General features: G+C 51.3%; 2 protein-coding genes across 4 annotated transcripts in view; one reads left to right on the top strand and one right to left on the bottom strand.

Moving 5' to 3' along the window:
• Positions 1-1,148: 1,148 nt before the first annotated feature.
• Positions 1,149-18,935, top strand: LOC115118490 (bestrophin-3-like). Of its 3 annotated transcripts, XM_065021304.1 has the most exons (10): positions 1,149-1,290; positions 1,544-1,708; positions 2,018-2,112; positions 3,922-4,155; positions 8,498-8,652; positions 10,446-10,523; positions 15,768-15,920; positions 16,498-16,578; positions 16,759-16,910; positions 17,827-18,935. In XM_065021304.1, the coding sequence occupies exons 2-10, from the start codon at positions 1,557-1,559 to the stop codon at positions 18,782-18,784; spliced, it is 2,058 nt and encodes a 685-aa protein (XP_064877376.1). In that variant the 5' UTR covers positions 1,149-1,290; positions 1,544-1,556; the 3' UTR covers positions 18,785-18,935. The 3 variants fall into 3 exon arrangements, with proteins under 3 accessions (XP_064877376.1, XP_064877377.1, XP_064877378.1); XM_065021305.1 differs by lacking the exon at positions 10,446-10,523; XM_065021306.1 differs by lacking the exons at positions 1,149-1,290; positions 2,018-2,112 and having other exon boundaries at positions 1,620-1,708.
• A 2-nt stretch (positions 18,936-18,937) lies between these two features.
• The window catches only part of nots (nothepsin), a 17,372-nt gene continuing 15,894 nt past the window's right edge, over positions 18,938-20,415 (bottom strand). Inside the window, exon 9 of the mRNA XM_065021307.1 lies at positions 18,938-19,562. Coding sequence (XP_064877379.1) covers positions 19,362-19,562 — 201 coding nt within the window. The 3' untranslated portion in view covers positions 18,938-19,361. The remainder of the gene's footprint in view (positions 19,563-20,415) is intronic.

Genomic DNA, 20,415 nt, shown 5'->3' with positions numbered 1-20,415 from the left:
ACATGTAGCCAGAGCTGGTATGCTGTATAGGCATGTTGTATTAAAAGGACCAGAGACTTGCACGCAGGGATAAATGTGAGTCCCTGCTGTCCCCAGTCCACCTGACTGTGCTGCTGCTCCATTAACTGTTCTGTTATATTCCACCATGCTGGTCATTTATGACATGGTGAACATCTTGGTCATGTTCTGTATTCCACCGCACAGCCAGAAGAGGACTGGCCACCCCATAGCCTGGTTCCTCAGGTTTCTTCCTAGGTTTTGGCCTTTCTACCGCCATGACACCTGCATTGTTTGCTGTTTGGGGTTTTAGGCTGGGTTTCTGTACACCTTTGAGATATCAGCTGATGACATTATAAAAAAGACTTTGATTTGCGATCGGTATTTGTATAAAACCAGAGACTTGCACGCCATGACATTAGCTGCTCATGTTGTATCCAGAGACTTGCACGCAGGGATAAATGTAGTGCTGGTATGCATCTGTATTCCAAACCGCCATGACATAAATGTGGAGCTGGTATCTTATTCCACCGCCATGACATGCTGTATAGGCATCTTATTCCACCTTGCCATGACATTCTCTAGTGCAGCATCTTATTCCACCGCCATGACATTGTGCGCATCTTATTCCACCGCCATGACATGGTGCGCATCTTATTCCACCGCCATGACATAGTGCGCATCTTATTCCACCGCCATGACATAGTGCGCATCTTATTCCACCGCCATGACATTGTGCGCATCGTATTCCACCGCCATGACATTAGTGCTCATCTTATTCCACCGCCATGACATAGTGCGCATCTTATTCCACCGCCATGACATAGTGCGCATCTTATTCCACCGCCATGACATTGTGCGCATCGTATTCCACCGCCATGACATTAGTGCGCATCTTATTCCACCGCCATGACATTGTGCGCATCGTATTCCACCGCCATGACATGGTGGGCATCTTATTCCACCGCCATGACATAGTGCGCATCTTATTCCACCGCCATGACATAGTGCGCATCTTATTCCACCGCCATGACATGGTGGGCATCTTATTCCACCGCCATGACATTGTGCGCATCGTATTCCACCGCCATGACATGGTGGGCATCTTGCCCAGACAGCCTTTGCCAGGAGCGCACTGGCAGCTGGACTGACAGACAGACACAGACAGACAACCAGCTAAATGTGGCCAGGGCGGTCACCTGATGATTGCTCAATCTTGACTCACGGTTCAGGAATACACTATATTACACCTAAAGCAACAACAAGCAATGTGATTTAGATTTGGTACAAAAGGTATGTGTGAAAAAATGTATACTTTTATTAATGTTTTTTTTTAATAACGTTATTTCTTATCCACGTAACATGGAAATAATGGTTATTTTGACTGGTTATTATTGTGCCATGTCAGCTTGCCTTGAGAGAGTAGTTTACTGCGGAACATTTTTTTTTAGATATCCATTTAAGTCAGCTACATTCACAACCGGTAAGGACAAGGGAGCGTCTGTCAACTAAGTGCCAGTTGGATGACTAGGTCGTTTTTCTGCAGTGATTGAAGGAAGATGACGGTGACCTACTCCAGTAAAGTCGCCAACGCCACGTTCTTCGGTTTCCATAGACTTCTACTGCGATGGAGAGGCAGCATCTACAAACTGCTTTATCGGGAGTTTATAGTCTTTGTACTGTTATATACCTTGGTGAGCCTCGTTTACAGGTAGGCATAATATTAAGCTATTAAGGGCTTTTCTTTAAAAACATTAGCATTGTCACAAATAAAAGTCCTCGGTGATATGAAATATCATATAATTGTTATGTTATTTGTGTATGTATATTATATAACAGTATCTATTATCTGATTTTAATGTGTTTATAACTGTGATTACAAATGAAGATGTAATATGAGCCTTTGATTTGACTTTGCATGATGGGTCCGTAATTGATTTGTATCGCTGTGATATATCAATAACTGCATGTGAACAAACCTATAATGTTACTTAATTAATTAACACATCTATCAATCTAGACTTGCTCTCTCAGACCCTGAAAAGCGTTTCTTTGAAAAGTTGGCTCTTCACTGTAACAAGTATGCAGAACAGATTCCAGTCACGTTTGTGCTTGGTAAGTCAGTACAACTTGTGCAGGTTGATATCAGCGCATGCGCACTGAGTAGTTTATAGTATTAGCCTATTAACTCTATGAGCTACTAGCGCTGCGCTGAGATGAGAATGCCTGTTTCTACCTGAATACTGTAGAGGTGCTTTCCAGATGTGCTGAAAGTGCTTTACAATTTAAGTGGGAAATGCACCTCATCCGCAACCCCATGTGTAGCTTGCCTGGCGACCCAAACACTTCGCTCCAGCCAAACGCTACGCCACGCCCACATATGTTAGTGTCTTCTCCGCGGTAATGTAGCGAACATAAGAGCAGCGGAAGAATTCAGTTTGAGTCGTCGGGCAAATGTGTATCAGCCACCTAAAAACAGAATGACAACAGTGCAATAGTTTCTCGTCACCACACACACACGCACGCACGCACGCACAAACACCGAGACACACAAACACACTGCGTTAACTGTCTGACTTGCTTGCTACTATCCAACCAAATGAACCCAACTAATCCTCAACAGTGCCAGGCAACAAACTAATGATCGTGATTTGTCAACCCTTACTTAATAACAGAAGCTCTCCGACAGACACTGATTCCAATGGGGAAATGAACTGGTGATTGAGTTAATGGAAGGAAATCATTAGGAGTCGGACCAAAGCAGGGAAAGAGGGATATTGTTGGGTTTGCTTGGGTGCTGGAGTGCTTTGCATGGCATATCAGATTGTTGCTTAATAGTGTTGTGCTTCTGTGTGAATGGCACAAAGTGGCTTTCATGACATTTATGTATCTCAGTTTGTGTCAATAAAATATTGACATGGACTGGGATGAAGTTGCCCTAGACAATGATCTAGGGGTCAATTTTCTGTTTTGAGCTTGAGGCTCAAATGTAGCCTGAAGAGTACTGCACTATGTAGGAAATTAAATGTCATTTCGGAAGCAGCCCTTCTCAACCCAAACCTCATCCTTGGTTGCTACTGTAGTCATACCTGACAAAATACTGTTTAGACTTACTGTAGATCAGGGATTTCCAACCCTGTTCCTGGAGAGCTACCGTCCGGTAGGTTTTAACTCCAACCCTGTTCCTGGAGAGATACCCTCCTGTAGGTTTTAACTCCAACCCTGTTCCTGGAGAGCTACCGTCCGGTAGGTTTTAACTCCAACCCTGTTCCTGGAGAGATACCCTCCTGTAGGTTTTAACTCCAACCCTGTTCCTGGAGAGATACCCTCCTGTAGGTTTTAACTCCAACCCTGTTCCTGGAGAGATACCCTCCTGTAGGTTTTAACTCCAACCCTGTTCCTGGAGAGCTACCATCCGGTAGGTTTTCACTCTAGGAACAAGGTTGGAGTTAAAACCGACAGGAACCAGGAACAAGGGTTACAGGAAGATATCTCTCCGGGAACAGGGTTGGAGTTTAAACCGACAGGAAGGTATCTCTCCAGGAACAAGGTTGGAGTTAAAACCTACAGGAGGGTGTCTCTACAGGAACAGGGTTGGAGTTAAAACCTACAGGAATGTATCTCTCCAGGAACAGGGTTGGAGTTTAAACCGACAGGAAGGTATCTCTCCAGGAACAAGGTTGGAGTTAAAACCTACAGGAGGGTGTCTCTACAGGAACAGGGTTGGAGTTAAAACCTACAGGAAGGTGTCTCTCCAGGAACAGGGTTGGAGTTAAAACCTACAGGAATGTATCTCTCCAGGAACAGGGTTGTAGTTAAAACCTACAGGAATGTATCTCTCCAGGAACAGGGTTGGAGTTTAAAACCTTTCGGAGGATGTAGAGCCCTGGTGTAGATGATGCTGATATCTCCTCCTCCCTGCAGGTTTCTACGTAACCCTTGTGGTCAACCGTTGGTGGAACCAGTTTGTGAATCTGCCTTGGCCGGACCGCCTCATGTTCCTGGTCTCCAGCTGTGTTCACGGCCACGACGAGCAGGGCCGCCTCCTCAGACGCACGTTGATGCGCTACGTCAACCTCACCTCACTGCTCATCTTCCGCTCTGTCAGCACCGCCGTCTGTAAGAGATTCCCCACCATGGAGCATGTGGTGGAGGCAGGTACGACCCCAAGGGGATAACGGAATGCAAATAGATGGGGTCAGGAGGTCAGGAGGGTCAGGAGAAAACTCATTTTGACAGATAGATTCTGTACATAACGTCACGGACCAAGTAGTGGAAGCAGGTACCTCAATGACATGCGCTTGGCCTTACCTGACCCCAATAGAATACACATAGGTGGGGTCAAAGGTCGACCAGGTTTGGTTTACAGGTTTGGTTCAGATCAAGTGTTCTCTCAACCTTCAGTAGGTCAGGTTCAGATCAAGAAAGTTCACTCAACCTTCAGTAAAAAAAAATACTTGTATCCCTTTTTCTCCCCAATTTCTAATTGGTAGTTACAGTCTTGTCTCATCGCTGCAACTCCCGTACGGACTTGGGAGAGGCGAAGGTCGAGAGCCGTGTGTCCTCCGAAACACAACCCAACCAAGCCGCACTGCTTCTTGACACAATTCTCAATTAACCCGGAAGCCAGCCGCACCAATGTGTTGGAGGAAACACCGTACACCTGGTGACCGTATCAGCGTGCAATGTGCCTGGACCACCACAGGAGTCGCTAGAGCACGATGGGACAAGAACATCCCTGCGGGCCAAACCCTCCACTAACCCGGACAACGCTGGGCCAATTGTGCACCAGCCGGTCACGGCCGGCTGCGACAGAGCCTGATCTCGAACCAGGATCTCTAGTGGCACAGCCTTAGACCACTGAGCCTGATCTCGAACCAGGATCTCTAGTGGCACAGCCTTAGACCACTGAGCCTGGTCTCGAACCAGGATCTCTAGTGGCACAGCCTTAGACCACTGAGCCTGATCTCGAACCAGGATCTCTAGTGGCACAGCCTTAGACCACTGAGCCTGGTCTCGAACCAGGATCTCTAGTGGCACAGCCTTAGACCACTGAGCCTGGTCTCGAACCAGGATCTCTAGTGGCACAGCCTTAGACCACTGAGCCTGATCTCGAACCAGGATCTCTAGTGGCACAGCCTTAGACCACTGAGCCTGGTCTCGAACCAGGATCTCTAGTGGCACAGCCTTAGACCACTGAGCCTGGTCTCGAACCAGGATCTCTAGTGGCACAGCCTTAGACCACTGAGCCTGGTCTCGAACCAGGATCTCTAGTGGCACAGCCTTAGACCACTGAGCCTGGTCTCGAACCAGGATCTCTAGTGGCACAGCCTTAGACCACTGAGCCTGGTCTCGAACCAGGATCTCTAGTGGCACAGCCTTAGACCACTGAGCCTGGTCTCGAACCAGGATCTCTAGTGGCACAGCCTTAGACCACTGAGCCTGGTCTCGAACCAGGATCTCTAGTGGCACAGCCTTAGACCACTGAGCCTGGTCTCTAACCAGGATCTCTAGTGGCACAGCCTTAGACCACTGAGCCTGATCTCGAACCAGGATCTCTAGTGGCACAGCCTTAGACCACTGAGCCTGGTCTCGAACCAGGATATCTAGTGGCACAGCCTTAGACCACTGAGCCTGGTCTCGAACCAGGATCTCTAGTGGCACAGCCTTCTCGACCACTGAGCCTGGTCTCGAACCAGGATCTCTAGTGGCACAGCCTTAGATCACTGAGCCTGGTCTCGAACCAGGATCTCTAGTGGCACAGCCTTAGACCACTGAGCCTGGTCTCGAACCAGGATCTCTAGTGGCACAGCCTTAGACCACTGAGCCTGGTCTCGAACCAGGATCTCTAGTGGCACAGCCTTAGACCACTGAGCCTGGTCTCGAACCAGGATCTCTAGTGGCACAGCCTTTTCACCACTGAGCCTGGTCTCGAACCAGGATCTCTAGTGGCACAGCCTTAGACCACTGAGCCTGGTCTCGAACCAGGATCTCTAGTGGCACAGCCTTAGACCACTGAGCCTGATCTCGAACCAGGATCTCTAGTGGCACAGCCTTAGACCACTGAGCCTGGTCTCGAACCAGGATCTCTAGTGGCACAGCCTTAGACCACTGAGCCTGGTCTCGACCAGGATCTCTAGTGGCACAGCCTTAGACCACTGAGCCTGGTCTCGAACCAGGATCTCTAGTGGCACAGCCTTAGACCACTGAGCCTGATCTCGAACCAGGATCTCTAGTGGCACAGCCTTAGACCACTGAGCCTGGTCTCGAACCAGGATCTCTAGTGGCACAGCCTTAGACCACTGAGCCTGGTCTCGAACCAGGATCTCTAGTGGCACAGCCTTCCCACTGAGCCTGATCTCGAACCAGGATCTCTAGTGGCACAGCCTTAGACCACTGAGCCTGGTCTCGAACCAGGATCTCTAGTGGCACAGCCTTAGACCACTGAGCCTGATCTCGAACCAGGATCTCTAGTGGCACAGCCTTAGACCACTGAGCCTGGTCTCGAACCAGGATCTCTAGTGGCACAGCCTTAGACCACTGAGCCTGGTCTCGAACCAGGATCTCTAGTGGCACAGCCTTAGACCACTGAGCCTGATCTCGAACCAGGATCTCTAGTGGCACAGCCTTAGACCACTGAGCCTGGTCTCGAACCAGGATCTCTAGTGGCACAGCCTTAGACCACTGAGCCTGATCTCGAACCAGGATCTCTAGTGGCACAGCCTTAGACCACTGAGCCTGGTCTCGAACCAGGATCTCTAGTGGCACAGCCTTAGACCACTGAGCCTGATCTCGAACCAGGATCTCTGAGTGGCACAGCCTTAGACCACTGAGCCTGATCTCGAACCAGGATCTCTAGTGGCACAGCCTTAGACCACTGAGCCTGATCTCGAACCAGGATCTCTAGTGGCACAGCCTTAGACCACTGAGCCTGATCTTGAACCAGGATCTCTAGTGGCACAGCCTTAAACCACTGAGCCTGGTCTCGAACCAGGATCTCTAGTGGCACAGCCTTAAACCACTGAGCCTGGTCTCGAACCAGGATCTCTAGTGGCACAGCCTTAGACCACTGAGCCTGGTCTCGAACCAGGATCTCTAGTGGCACAGCCTTAGACCACTGAGCCTGATCTCGAACCAGGATCTCTAGTGGCACAGCCTTAGACCACTGAGCCTGATCTCGAACCAGGATCTCTAGTGGCACAGCCTTAGACCACTGAGCCTGATCTCGAACCAGGATCTCTAGTGGCACAGCCTTAGACCACTGAGCCTGGTCTCGAACCAGGATCTCTAGTGGCACAGCCTTAGACCACTGAGCCTGGTCTCGAACCAGGATCTCTAGTGGCACAGCCTTAGACCACTGAGCCTGGTCTCGAACCAGGATCTCTAGTGGCACAGCCTTAGACCACTGAGCCTGGTCTCGAACCAGGATCTCTAGTGGCACAGCCTTAGACCACTGAGCCTGGTCTCGAACCAGGATCTCTAGTGGCACAGCCTTAGACCACTGAGCCACTCGGGAGACGCTTCCATAAGTGTTTTATTGGTAAACAGGATGCATAACATGTGAGAGTTAAACAAGGATCTGTAACTGGATCTTCTAGAACCATCTTTTCATTTCCTTCTTCAGTTTCTTTGGGCTACCCAGGATCAGCCAAGTCATTAGGATTCAGTGATTGAATTAGACCTACTAAACGCCTCGTTTCCTCTAACCACTAGTATTCCCATAGTACTGCTGTATCCACGCCTCATCCTCCCCCTACCCCCTTCTCCTCCTTCTCCTCTTCCTCCTCCTCCCCCTACTCCTGCTTCCACTCCTCATCCTCCACCTTCTTCCCACTTCTCCCCCTTCTCTTCCTCCTCCTCTTCCTTCTCCTCTTCCTCCCCCTCTTCCTCCCCCTTCCTCCTCCTTCTCCCCTCCTCCTTCTCTTCCCCCTTCTCCCCCTTCTCTTCCTCCTCCTCTTCATCTTCCTCCCCCTCTTCCTCTTCCTTCTCCTCTTCCTCCCCCTCCTCCTCCCCTTCTCCTCTTCACCCCCTCCTCCCCCTCCTCTTCACCCACCTCCTCCCCCTCCTCTTCATCCCCCTCGTCCCTCCCTCCTCCCCTCCTCCTCTTTACCCACCTCATCCCCCTCCTCTTCATCCCCCTCATCTTCCTCCTCCTTCTCCTCCTCCCCTCCTCCTCTTCACCCCCTCCTCCCCCTCCTCCTCCTCCTCCTCCTTCCCTCCTCCCCTCCTCCTCTTCACCCCCTCCTCCCCCTCCTCCTCCTCCCCTCCTCATCTTCACCCACTTCCTCCCCTCCTCTTCATCCCCCTCATCCTCCTCCTCCCCTCCTCCTCTTCACTCCTCCTCCTCCCCCTCCTCCTCCTCCCCCTTCTCCTCTTCACCCCCACCTCCCCCTCCCCTTCACCCTCCTCCTCCTCCTCCTCCTCTTCACCCCCCCTCCTTCTCCTCCTCCTCCTCCTCCCCACCTCCTTCTCCTCCTCCCCCTTCTCCTCCTCCCTGCAGGCTTCATGACTCCAGAAGAGAGGAAGATCTTTGATGCTGTCAAGTCTCCCCACCTGAAGTACTGGATCCCTGTGGTGTGGTTTTCTAACATGGCGTCCAGGGCTCGGACGGAGGGGCGCATCAAGGACAGCGTGGACCTGCAGACCATCCTCAACGTGAGTATGGCAGTTAGTGGAGCAAAGCAGAGATATACCAGGAAACAGAGGAAACACAGAGTCTAATCCCGCTCTAAACAGAGGAGATTGACTCCATTTTGGCTCTGAAGGGTTACTGGATACCTTGAATCCAGGAAGGAACGATACAATCCTAAAAACAGCCAACAGGATACGGGATGCCTTGAGGACAGGAAGGAACGATACAATCCTAAAAACAGCCAACAGGGTACGGGATGCCTTGAGGACAGGAAGGAACGATACAATCCTAAAAACAGCCAACAGGGTACGGGATGCCTTGAAGACAGGAAGGAACGATACAATCCTAAAAAACGTCAACAGGGTACGGGATGCCTTGAGGACAGGAAGGAACGATACAATCCTAAAAACAGCCAACAGGGTACGGGATGCCTTGAGGACAGGAAGGAACGATACAATCCTAAAAACAGCCAACAGGGTACGGGATGCCTTGAGGACAGGTCATGGAAGAGATGACTAGTCCAAGACTGTCTGCTAAACACAAGGCATGCTGAGTATTATGAGGAGTAACTTTATACTGTTTACTGGGACTTCAATAGTCTTAAAGTACAGCTCCTTCACTATAGTAACGTCTTTATGAGGAGTAACATTAAAGACTGGGACTATTGTTAGTTTTACAGCTCCTTCACTATAGTAGGTCTTTATGAGGAGTAACATTAAAGACTGGGACTATTGTTAGTTTTACAGCTCCTTCACTATAGTAACGTCTTTATGAGGAGTAACATTAAAGACTGGGACTATTGTTAGTTTACAGCTCCTTCACTATAGTAACGTCTTTATGAGGAGTAACATTAAAGACTGGGACTATTGTTAGTTTTACAGCTCCTTCACTATAGTAACGTCTTTATGAGGAGTAACATTAAAGACTGGGACTATTGTTAGTTTTACAGCTCCTTCACTATAGTAACGTCTTTATGAGGAGTAACATTAAAGACTGGGACTATTGTTAGTTTTACAGCTCCTTCACTATAGTAACGTCTTTATGAGGAGTAACATTAAAGACTGGGACTATTGTTAGTTTTACAGCTCCTTCACTATAGTAACGTCTTTATGAGGAGTAACATTAAAGACTGGGACTATTGTTAGTTTTACAGCTCCTTTACTTGTGGAAATAGTTATGAGATGCATTGATATAGAACTGCATTGACCCTCACCAACACTCTGCTAAACTCTGAGTCTCCTCTATTAATACGACCTTGATCCTAACAGGGTCTGGATCATGTTGCTGTGTGTGTTTGTATATAGCAAAGGCAAACTCAGTGCAACCCCATGCTCTGTCTTTTCTCTCTCTTTGTCTCTCTCTCTCTCTCTCTCTCTCTCTCTCTCTCTCTCTCTCTCTCTCTCTCTCTCCCTGTCTCTCTCTCTCTCTCTCTCTCTCTCTCTCCCTCTCTCCCTGTCTCTCTCTCTCTCTCTCTCTCTCTCTGTCTCTCTCTCTCTCTCTCCTGTCTCTCTCTCTCTCTCTCTCTCTCTCTCTCTCCTCTCTCTCTCTCCCTCCTCTCTCTCTCTCTCCCCTGTCTCTTCCCTCTCTCCCTCTCTCTCTCTCTCTCTCCCTCTCTCCCTGTCTCTCTCTCTCTCTCTCCCTCTCTCCCTGTCTCTCTCTCTCTCCCTGTCTCTCTCTCTCTGTCTCTCTCCCTGTCTCTCTCTCTCTGTCTCTCTCTCTGTCTCTCTCTCTCTCCCTGTCTCTCTCTGTCTCTCTCTCTGTCTCTCTCTCTCTCTCTTCTCTCTCTCTCTCTTTCTCTCTCTCTGTGGTTCTCTAGGAGATGAACACATTCAGGACTTGGTGCTCTACTCTATTTGGTTATGACTGGGTTGGGATTCCTCTCGTCTACACACAGGTGTGGATAGCATGTACGCACACACACGCACACACACACGCACGCACACACACACACACACACTTACCCAGGGAATCTTCTGTTAATAGCCACTGTGCATACCACCATGTGTACTATAACTCACACTGTCCTCCCGTGTCCTCATTCAAACCCAGTGGGTTGTGACAGTGTGCCTGAGGCAAGGTCTCCCAAACATGGGCCTGGGGCCCCTGGGTGCTGGTACACTACACAGCTGATTCACATAACCAACTCATCATCAAGCTTTGATGATGTGAACCTCTCCAATCCCTCTCCCTCTCTCCCCAGTAAGCTCTGTGCTCCTCTCCCCCCATCTCCCCTCTCTCTCCCCTAGTGGGCAATAAGCTCTCTTCTCCTCTCTCCCCCCATCCCCCCTCTCTCTCCCCTAGTGGGCAGTAAGCCCTCTTCTCCTCTCTCCCCCCATCCCCCTCTCTCTCCCCTAGTGGGCAATAAGCCCTCTTCTCCACTCTCCCCCATCCCCCTCTCTCCCCCTAGTGGGCAGTAAGCCCTCTTCTCCTCTCTCCCCCATCCCCCTCTCTCTCCCCTAGTGGGCAGTAAGCCCTCTTCTCCTCTCTCCCCCCATCCCCCTCTCTCTCCCCCTAGTGGGCAGTAAGCCCTCTTCTCCTCTCTCCCCCATCCCCCTCTCTCTCCCCTAGTGGGCAATAAGCCCTCTTCTCCTCTCTCCCCCATCCCCCTCTCTCTCCCCTAGTGGGCAGTAAGCCCTCTTCTCCTCTCTCCCCCATCCCCCTCTCTCTCCCCTAGTGGGCAATAAGCCTTCTTCTCCTCTCTCCCCCATCCCCCTCTCTCTCCCCTAGTGGGCAATAAGCCCTCTTCTCCTCTCTCCCCCCGTCTCCCCTCTCTCTCCCCTAGTGGGCAATAAGCCCTGTGCTCCTCTCTCCCTCCGTCTCCCTCTCTCTCCCCTAGTGGCAATAAGCCCTCTTCTCCTCTCTCCCCCCATCTCCCCTCTCTCTCCCCTAGTGGCAATAAGCCCTGTGCTCCTCTCTCCTCCGTCTCCCCTCTTTTTCCCCTAGTGGCAATAAGCCCTGTGCTCCTCTCTCCTCCGTCTCCCCTCTCTCTCCCCTAGTGGGCATTAAGCCCTCTTCTCCTCTCTCCCTCCGTCTCCCCTCTCTCTCCCCTAGTGGGCAATAAGCCCTCTTCTCCTCTCTCCCCCCATCCCCCTCTCTCTCCCCTAGTGGGCAATAAGCCCTGTGCTCCTCTCTCCTCCCATCTCCCCTCTCTCTCCCCTAGTGGCAATAAGCCCTGTGCTCCTCTCTCCTCCGTCTCCCCTCTTTTTCCCCTAGTGGGCATTAAGCCCTCTTCTCCTCTCTCCCTCCGTCTCCCCTCTCTCTCCCCTAGTGGGCAATAAGCCCTCTTCTCCTCTCCCCCATCCCCTCTCTCTCCCTAGTGGGCATTAAGCCCTCTTCTCCTCTCTCCCCTCCGTCTCCCCTCTCTCTCCCTAGTGGGCAATAAGCCCTGTGCTCCTCTCTCCCCCCATCCCCCCTCTCTCTCCCCTAGTGGGCATTAAGCCCTCTTCTCCTCTCTCCCTTCGTCTCCCCTCTCTCTCCCCTAGTGGGCATTAAGCTCTCTTCTCCTCTCTCCCTCCGTCTCCCCTCTCTCTCCCCTAGTGGGCAATAAGCCCTCTTCTCCTCTCTCCCCCATCCCCCTCTCTCTCCCCTAGTGGGCATTAAGCCCTCTTCTCCTCTCTCCCCCCATCTCCCCTCTCTCCCCTAGTGGGCATTAAGCCCTCTTCTCCTCTCTCCCCCGTCTCCCCTCTCTCCCCTAGTGGGCATTAAGCCCTCTTCTCCTCTCTCCCCCATCCCCCCCTCTCTCTCCCCTAGTGGGCATTAAGCCCTCTTCTCCTCTCATCTCCCCTCTCTCTCCCCTAGTGGGCATTAAGCCTTCTTCTCCTCTCTCCCCCCATCCCCCCTCTCCCCTAGTGGGCAGTAAGCCCTGTGCTCCTCTCTCCTCCGTCTTCCCCTCTCTCTCCCTAGTGGGCAGTAAGCCCTGTGCTCCTCTCTCCCCCGTCTCTCTCCCTAGTGGGCAGTGGGCAGTAAGCCCTGTGCTCCTCTCTCCCTCTCCCCTCTCCCCCTAGTGGGCAGTAAGCCCTGTGCTCCTCTCTCCCTCCATCTCCCCTCTCTCTCCCCTAGTGGGCAGTAAGCCCTGTGCTCCTCTCTCCTCCGTCTCCCCTCTCTCTCCCCTAGTGGGCAGTAAGCCCTGTGCTCCTCTCTCCCTCCCTCTCTCCCCTAGTGGGCAGTAAGCCCTGTGCTCCTCTCTCCCCTCTCTCTCCCCTAGTGAGCAGTAAGCCCTGTGCTCCTCTCTCCCCCCTAATGGGCAGTAAGCCCTGTGCTCCTCTCTTCCCCTCTCTCTCCCCTAGTGGGCAGTAAGCCCTGTGCTCCTCTCTCCCCTCTCTCTCCCCTAGTGGGCAGTAAGCCCTGTGCTCCTCTCTTCCCCTCTCTCTCCCCTAGTGGGCAGTAAGCCCTGTGCTCCTCTCTCCCCTCTCTCTCCCCTAGTGGGCAGTAAGCCCTGTGCTCCTCTCTCCCCTCTCTCTCCCCTAGTGGGCAGTAAGCCCTGTGCTCCTCTCTCCCCTCTCTCTCCCCTAGTGGGCAGTAAGCCCTGTGCTCCTCTCTCTCCCCTAGTGGGCAGTAAGCCCTGTGCTCCTCTCTCCCCTAGTGGGCAGTAAGCCCTGTGCTCCTCTCTCCCCTCTCTCTCCCCTAGTGGGCAGTAAGCCCTGTGCTCCTCTCTCCCCTCTCTCTCCCCTAGTGGGCAGTAAGCCCTGTGCTCCTCTCTTCCCCTCTTTCTCCCATAGTGGGCAGTAAGCCCTGTGCTCCTCTCTCTCCCCTAGTGGGCAGTAAGCCCTGTGCTCCTCTCTCTCCCCTAGTGGGCAGTAAGCCCTGTACTCCTCTCTTCCCCTCTCTCTCCCCTAGTGGGCAGTAAGCCCTGTGCTCCTCTCTCTCCCCTAGTGGGCAGTAAGCCCTGTGCTCCTCTCTCCCCTCTCTCTCCCCTAGTGGGCAGTAAGCCCTGTGCTCCTCTCTTCCCCTCTCTCTCCCCTAGTGGGCAGTAAGCCCTGTGCTCCTCTCTCTCCCCTAGTGGGCAGTAAGCCCTGTGCTCCTCTCTCTCCCCTAGTGGGCAGTAAGCCCTGTGCTCCTCTCTCTCCCCTAGTGGGCAGTAAGCCCTGTGCTCCTCTCTCCCCCCTAGTGGGCAGTAAGCCCTGTGCTCCTCTCTCTCCCCTAGTGGGCAGTAAGCCCTGTGCTCCTCTCTCCCCTCTCTCTCCCCTAGTGGGCAGTAAGCCCTGTGCTCCTCACTTCCCCTCTCTCTCCCCTAGTGGGCAGTAAGCCCTGTGCTCCTCTCTCTCCCCTAGTGGGCTGTAAGCCCTGTGCTCCTCTCTCTCCCCTAGTGGGCAGTAAGCCCTGTACTCCTCTCTTCCCCTCTCTCTCCCCTAGTGGGCAGTAAGCCCTGTGCTCCTCTCTCTCCCTAGTGGGCAGTAAGCCCTGTGCTCCTCTCTCCCTCTCTCTCCCCCTAGTGGGCAGTAAGCCCTGTGCTCCTCTCTTCCCCTCTCTCTCCCTAGTGGGCAGTAAGCCCTGTGCTCCTCTCTCTCCCTAGTGGGCAGTAAGCCCTGTGCTCCTCTCTCTCCCCTAGTGGGCAGTAAGCCCTGTGCTCCTCTCTCTCCCCTAGTGGGCAGTAAGCCCTGTGCTCCTCTCTCCCCCCTAGTGGGCAGTAAGCCCTGTGCTCCTCTCTCTCCCCTAGTGGGCAGTAAGCCCTGTGCTCCTCTCTCCCCTCTCTCTCCCCTAGTGGGCAGTAAGCCCTGTGCTCCTCACTTCCCCTCTCTCTCCCCTAGTGGGCAGTAAGCCCTGTGCTCCTCTCTCTCCCCTAGTGGGCTGTAAGCCCTGTGCTCCTCTCTCTCCCCTAGTGGGCAGTAAGCCCTGTGCTCCTCTCTCTCCCCTGGTGGGCAGTAAGCCCTGTGCTCCTCTCTCTCCCCTAGTGGGCAGTAAGCCCTGTGCTCCTCTCTCTCCCCTAGTGGGCAGTAAGCCCTGTGCTCCTCTCTCTCCGCTAGTGGGCAGTAAGCCCTGTGCTCCTCTCTCTCCCCTAGTGGGCAGTAAGCCCTGTGCTCCTCTCTCTCCCCTAGTGGGCAGTAAGCCCTGTGCTCCTCTCTCTCCCCTAGTGGGCATTAAGCCCTGTGCTCCTCTCTTCCCCTCATTCCACCCAGCTGTGGACAGGGAAGATGACGTCCCTTTGTGATGAGCACCTCCAGAGCAGCTTCCTGTAACACCACATGATGATTACAGAGTAATGGACGGGGCAGCAGGACCCCAGGGTAGGATATGTTCTCTATAGCCATTGGCTAATTGGGTAGCTGCCCTCTATCTCTCTGCGGTCTGCACAAATTGCCAGTGTGACCTCTGGCGAGTCAGTGACATCTGTTGACAGTTTCCTGCTCAGGGACATCTGTTGAAAATGAGCTTTTACAGTAATGTTGACTAAAGGTCCCTGTAAAACTGTATTAAAGTAAAGTTTCATGTGACGTTTGTAGACTGATTTGTTGCTGTTCAGGCAGCAGCTCTGTGAATGAAATGAAACCATGGACGTGACTGGGATCAGTTTTCAGAGGCTATGTAATCTCAGACAGTAAATCACGTCAGTGGAATGACTTGGCCATGAGGGTCTCAGCCAACAATGAAAATACTCACATGGTCACATGTCAAACAAATCCTGTTCATTGACATTGTGTTTATTTACATTGTGTTTATTGACATGGTGTTTATTTACTTTGTGTTTATTTACATGGTGTTTATTTACATTGTGTGTACTTGTAAATAGCTACAAAGACAACCTGTGGAACCATGCTCTCTATTTGTCTCTCCAACTCTCCTTCCCTCTCTCTTCTCTCCCTCCCCCATCTCTCTCCCCATCTCTCCTCTCCCCCTCCTCCCCTCTCTCCCTCCCCCTTTCTCCTTTCTCCTCTCTCCCCCTTTCTCCTCTCTCCCTCCCCCTTTCTCTCTCCCCCTCCCCCTTTCTCTCCTCTCCCTCCCCCTTTCTCTCCTCCCCTCCCCCTTCTCTCTCCCCCTTCTCTCCCCCTCCCCATCTCTCCTCCCCTCCCCTCTCTCTCTCTCTCTCCCTCCCTCTTTCTCTCCTCTCCCTCCCCTTTCTCTCTCTCTCTCCCCCCTCCCCATCTCTCCTCCCCCCCCCTTACCCCCGCCCCTCCTCCCCCTCCCTCTCTCCTCTCTCCAGGTAGTAACCCTGGCCGTCTACACCTTCATCTTTGCCTGTATTATTGGTAGACAGTTCTTGGACCCAGCTCAGGGTTACCCAGGTCATGACCAGGACTTTTACGTTCCCATCTTCACTATGCTACAGTTCTTCTTCTACTCTGGCTGGCTCAAGGTATGACTGACTGACTGACTGATTTACACACACACACCAGCTGGCTCAAGGTATGACTGACTGACTCACACACACACACACACACACACACACACACACACACACACACACACACACACACACACACACACAGAGTTGTTATTGTAGTCCAGCTGGCTCAAGGTCCTGTCCTCCACAAACCTTTTTGCCTTTTGGTTACAACCAGGGAAATTAGATCCCGGACATCAAACCCCAGTACTGTGGATAACAATGTTGGGGTTGTGATGTTAATATGAAGGACTTGTGAGAGGGAGTGTGTGGTTGCAGATTGTACAGTGTTAGTACACAATGTCTGTACAGCTGCTGCACCATGTCTGACAATCAATTTCATTGGATAAAAATGGGGATTTGTCAGGAGGGGAAGTATGGAACCCAAATTCTGTTGACAGTAAGATTATCTATGCCTTGTGGGATTTAATTTGTCAACCAATGTTGTAATCCCTGATGTCACATGACTGCCTGTTGTTTGACATCACTTCCGTATCAAGACATTTGTCTGGGATAATGAGCAGTGATGTGAGAGGTCCTTCTCCTTCAGGTTGCTGAGCAACTCATTAATCCATTTGGGGAGGATGATGACGACTTCGAGGCTAACTGGTGTATCGACAGAAATCTGCAGGTTACTTTCAATCAATCAATCAGTCAATCAATCAATCAACCAACCAAACATGTGTTGCAAAGTGCCTTACAGTAATAACAGGAACCCAGACTAGTTTTCATGTCTTTCCCAAGCCCATGTTATTGATTGATCTGTCATTTGTGCCAATCGATCATTCAGTCAATACCTGTGTTGTCTCAGGTGTCGTTGATCGCGGTGGATGAGATGCACATGAACTTCCCTCCGATGACTAAAGACATTTACTGGAACGACTCTGAGGCTCTGCCTCCCTACACCCTGGCTGCTGCCGACTACTGCATACCCTCCTTCCTCGGGTCCACCAGAGAGTTGGAGTGAGGACATGACAACACGGCACACGCACACACACGCACGCACACGCACGCACGCACGCACGCACGCGCACGCACGCACGCACACACACACACACACACACACACACACACACACACACACACACACACAGAAATTTATACTCAAGTCCTACGTATGCAAGGACATGTGGAAAAACTCCCATCTCTCCTCAGCTAGATATCTGTCTGAGAGAAGATGGACAAGAGGGCATGACTAGAGAGGATACAGCTTATGTGTCAAATTGACACATTTTATTTTTTTCCTAACCTAATTCTCCTAACCTGCTACAAAGAGCCAATTCTGGTAAATTCTGACGAGCTGTATACTGTCTAGTCAAAACCCTTACTATTCACTAATATCCATAAACTGTATACTATCTAGTCTAACGTACTCACTAATATCCATAACCTGTATACTATCTAGTCTAACGTATTCACTAATATCCATAAACTGTATACTATCTAGTCTAACGTATTCACTGAAATATCCACAAGCTATATACTATCTAGTCTAACGTATTCACTAATATCCATAAGCTGTATACTATCTAGTCAAAACCATTACTATTCACTAATATCCATAAACTGTATACTATCTAGTCTAACATATTCACTGTAATATCCATAACCTGTATACTATCTAGACTAAAGTATTCACTGTAATATCCATAACCTGTATACTATCTAGGCTAATGTATTCACTGTAATATCCATAATCTGTATACTATCTAGACTAAAGTATTCACTGTAATATCCATAACCTGTATACTATCTAGTCTAACTTATTCACTAATATCCATAACCTGTATACTATCTAGACTAAAGTATTCACTGTAATATCCATAACCTGTATACTATCTAGTCTAAAGTATTCACTGTAATATCCTCTATCTTTCAGTCTATCGGGCATTTTTCAGTTCGGAGAGGCAGACAAAATGGACATCCACAGACAGGACAGCCACAACAGCAATCACAACTTCCGTCATGGTCGTCAAACGTCAGTCCTGGGGCACGTGCGTAGGCTTCTCAGCGTCCAGGATCCCCCAGAGCTCGTCCCTCCTCGGCCCTCCTTCAAACGTCACAGCAGTGAGGCCTTCTTCCCCTTCAGACCTGACTCCCATGACTACCCTGGATCAGACGACCAGGCCTCCCCAGGACCTGATCACTCTCTGTTCCCCAGACCCAACCTCTTTAACTCACATAACCCCCTCTCGACCAACCATCCTCTGGATACGCTACGGGAGGTTAGCAGTACTCTTTCTTCCCTGGACACTGAGCCCCGTACGCCGTCCTTCACAGACCTGCCTCAGTGGGTGGTAAGTCCACCTGCTTCTTCTGATGATCATGGGGATAGTGGTTATGGGGGTGATGGAGGGACGTGTGGGGCGTTATCTGGGGCTCCACAACCCCTGAATCATATAGAGGCCTTCTCCCAACAGACAGGGCATGAGCAGGCCTCAAGTAAGCCTGGGACTCCAGTAGATCTGTCCCCCATTGTGGAGGCTCCGGCCCTGAACACGAATCAGGGCAACAGCTGTACCCAACCGAGGCCCAAGAAGTTGAGCTGGAACGTCCCCAAAGACTGGTGTAAGCCACAGAGACGTCACCTGTCCTTCCAGTTCTCCAGACAGGGGTCAAAGAGCTCCCTGCACAGCCTGCCTAGTCCTCAAGGCCTAGGGAGGAGGAGAGGCCGAAACACTTCCACAGCCCTCCCCTTTCCTGCTGAGCCTGCCCAGTTCCAAGCACTGCAAGTCCCAGAGACAGACATTCTGGAGTCCAATGGTCATGAGAGTGACAAGAAGGACACCAATGACAGCCAAGAGAACAAGGACAAGTCACAATCGGAGAAGTCCTAATGTTTTTCTGACCTACAGTGCATATCAACCTGCTGTGCCCTAATATGAGTCATTTAACAGGATCTCTAAGGGTGTACCCAGCATTATTATAATTGACACCCTAATAAACATCAAATGTTTGTTTTTTAATAAAATATAATTTATTCAGTCATCGTTCAATGTTAATCATTGTACTCACTCACAAAATGATGCAACAAAAAACACCTGATTGCATTTAAACAATTATTTATTAACTTTAGTAGAATGGAAATGCATGAATTTTTCTCAAAAGATGCCAGACAGCCACTGATAATGCTGGACAGACAGCCTTTCAGCCTTCCCATGAAGCACTTCTGTCTCCGTGATGATGACAGGAGGTGCAGCATGGTGATTCCATGCATCGCTTCATCCACTCTTCTATCACTATCCTTCCTTCCTTCCTTCCTTCCTTCCTTCCTTCCTTCCTTCCTTCCTTCCTTCCTTCCTTCCTTCCTTCCTTCCTTCCTTCCTTCCTCACTTCCTTCCTCACTTCATCCCTCCTTCTATCATCCATCCATCCATCACTCCCTACTTCCATCGCTCCCTTCCCACCTCCCATCTATCTATCCATCTCTGCTTCCAACGTTGCATAGCGTGTGTGTCTGGCCTTAGCGAAGCCCACCCTGTCCTGTCCCCGGTCATAGATGCTATAGTAATCAGAGAGGAACACGTCCCCTAGGATCCACAAAGGATCCGTCGAGGAGTACAGATCCTCCCCCTGGAACCCACTGAAACAGATCTCATGATCACCCATCAACTCCTGAAGAGAGGGAGGGAGGAGGGAGAGGAGAGAGGAGGAGAGAGGAGAGAGAGAGGAGAGAGGAGGAGAGAGAAGGAGAGAGATGGAGGAGTGAGGAGAGAGAAGAGGAGAGAGAAGGAGGGAGAGGAGGAGAGAGAAGGAGGGAGAGGAGGAGAGAGGAGGAGAGAAGGAGAGAGAAGGAGAGAGATGGAGGAGTGAGGAGAGAGAAGAGGAGAGAGAAGGAGAGAGATTGAGGAGAGAGAAGAGGAGAGAGAAGGAGGGAGAGGAGGAGGAAGGAGAGAGGAGGAGAGAGAAGGAGGGAGAGGAAGAGGGAGGAGGGAGAGGAGGAGAGAGAAGGAGGTAGTAGAGAGAGGAGGAGGGAGAGGAGGAGAGAGAAGGAGGGAGTAGAGAGAGGAGGAGGGAGAGAAGGAGAGAGGAGGGAGGAGGAGGAGGGAGGAGAGAGGAGGAGGGAGATGAGGAGGGAGAGGAGGAGGGATGAGAGAGAAGGAGGAGAGAGAGGAGCAGAGAGAAGGAGGAAAGAGAGGAGTGAGTGAGAAGGAGAGAGAAGAGGAGGGAGGACAGAGAGGAGGAGAGAGAAGGAGGGAGAAGGAGGGAGAAGGAGGGAGAGAAGGAGAGAGAAGGAGGGAGAGAAGGAGGGAGAAGGAGAGAGAAGTAGAGAGAAGTAGAGAGGAGAGAGAAGGAAAGAGAAGAAGAGAGGAGTGAGTGAGAAGGAGAGAGAAGGAGAGAAGGAGGGAGAAGGAGAGGAACGGAGAGAAGGAGAGAGAAGTAGAGAGAAGGAGGGAGAGAGAAGGAGAGAGGAGGGAGGAGAGAGAAGGAGGGAGAGAAGGAGGGAGAAGGAGAGAGAAGTAGAGAG

Source organism: Oncorhynchus nerka, linkage group LG8 (genome assembly GCF_034236695.1).
Source record: "Oncorhynchus nerka isolate Pitt River linkage group LG8, Oner_Uvic_2.0, whole genome shotgun sequence".
Lineage (NCBI taxonomy): Eukaryota > Metazoa > Chordata > Actinopteri > Salmoniformes > Salmonidae > Oncorhynchus > Oncorhynchus nerka.
Note: the sequence above shows the minus strand (reverse complement) of the source record. Positions and strands in the feature narration are given on the sequence as shown.

Excerpts from the sequence above, each read along its gene's own strand:
- LOC115118490 (XM_065021304.1), top strand. The coding sequence starts at position 1,557 with ATGACGGTGACCTACTCCAGTAAAGTCGCCAACGCCACGTTCTTCGGT. Across the intron at positions 1,709-2,017 it reads TTGGTGAGCCTCGTTTACAG|ACTTGCTCTCTCAGACCCTG; the intron begins GTAGGCATAATA and ends CTATCAATCTAG. Across the intron at positions 16,579-16,758 it reads GTATCGACAGAAATCTGCAG|GTGTCGTTGATCGCGGTGGA; the intron begins GTTACTTTCAAT and ends GTGTTGTCTCAG.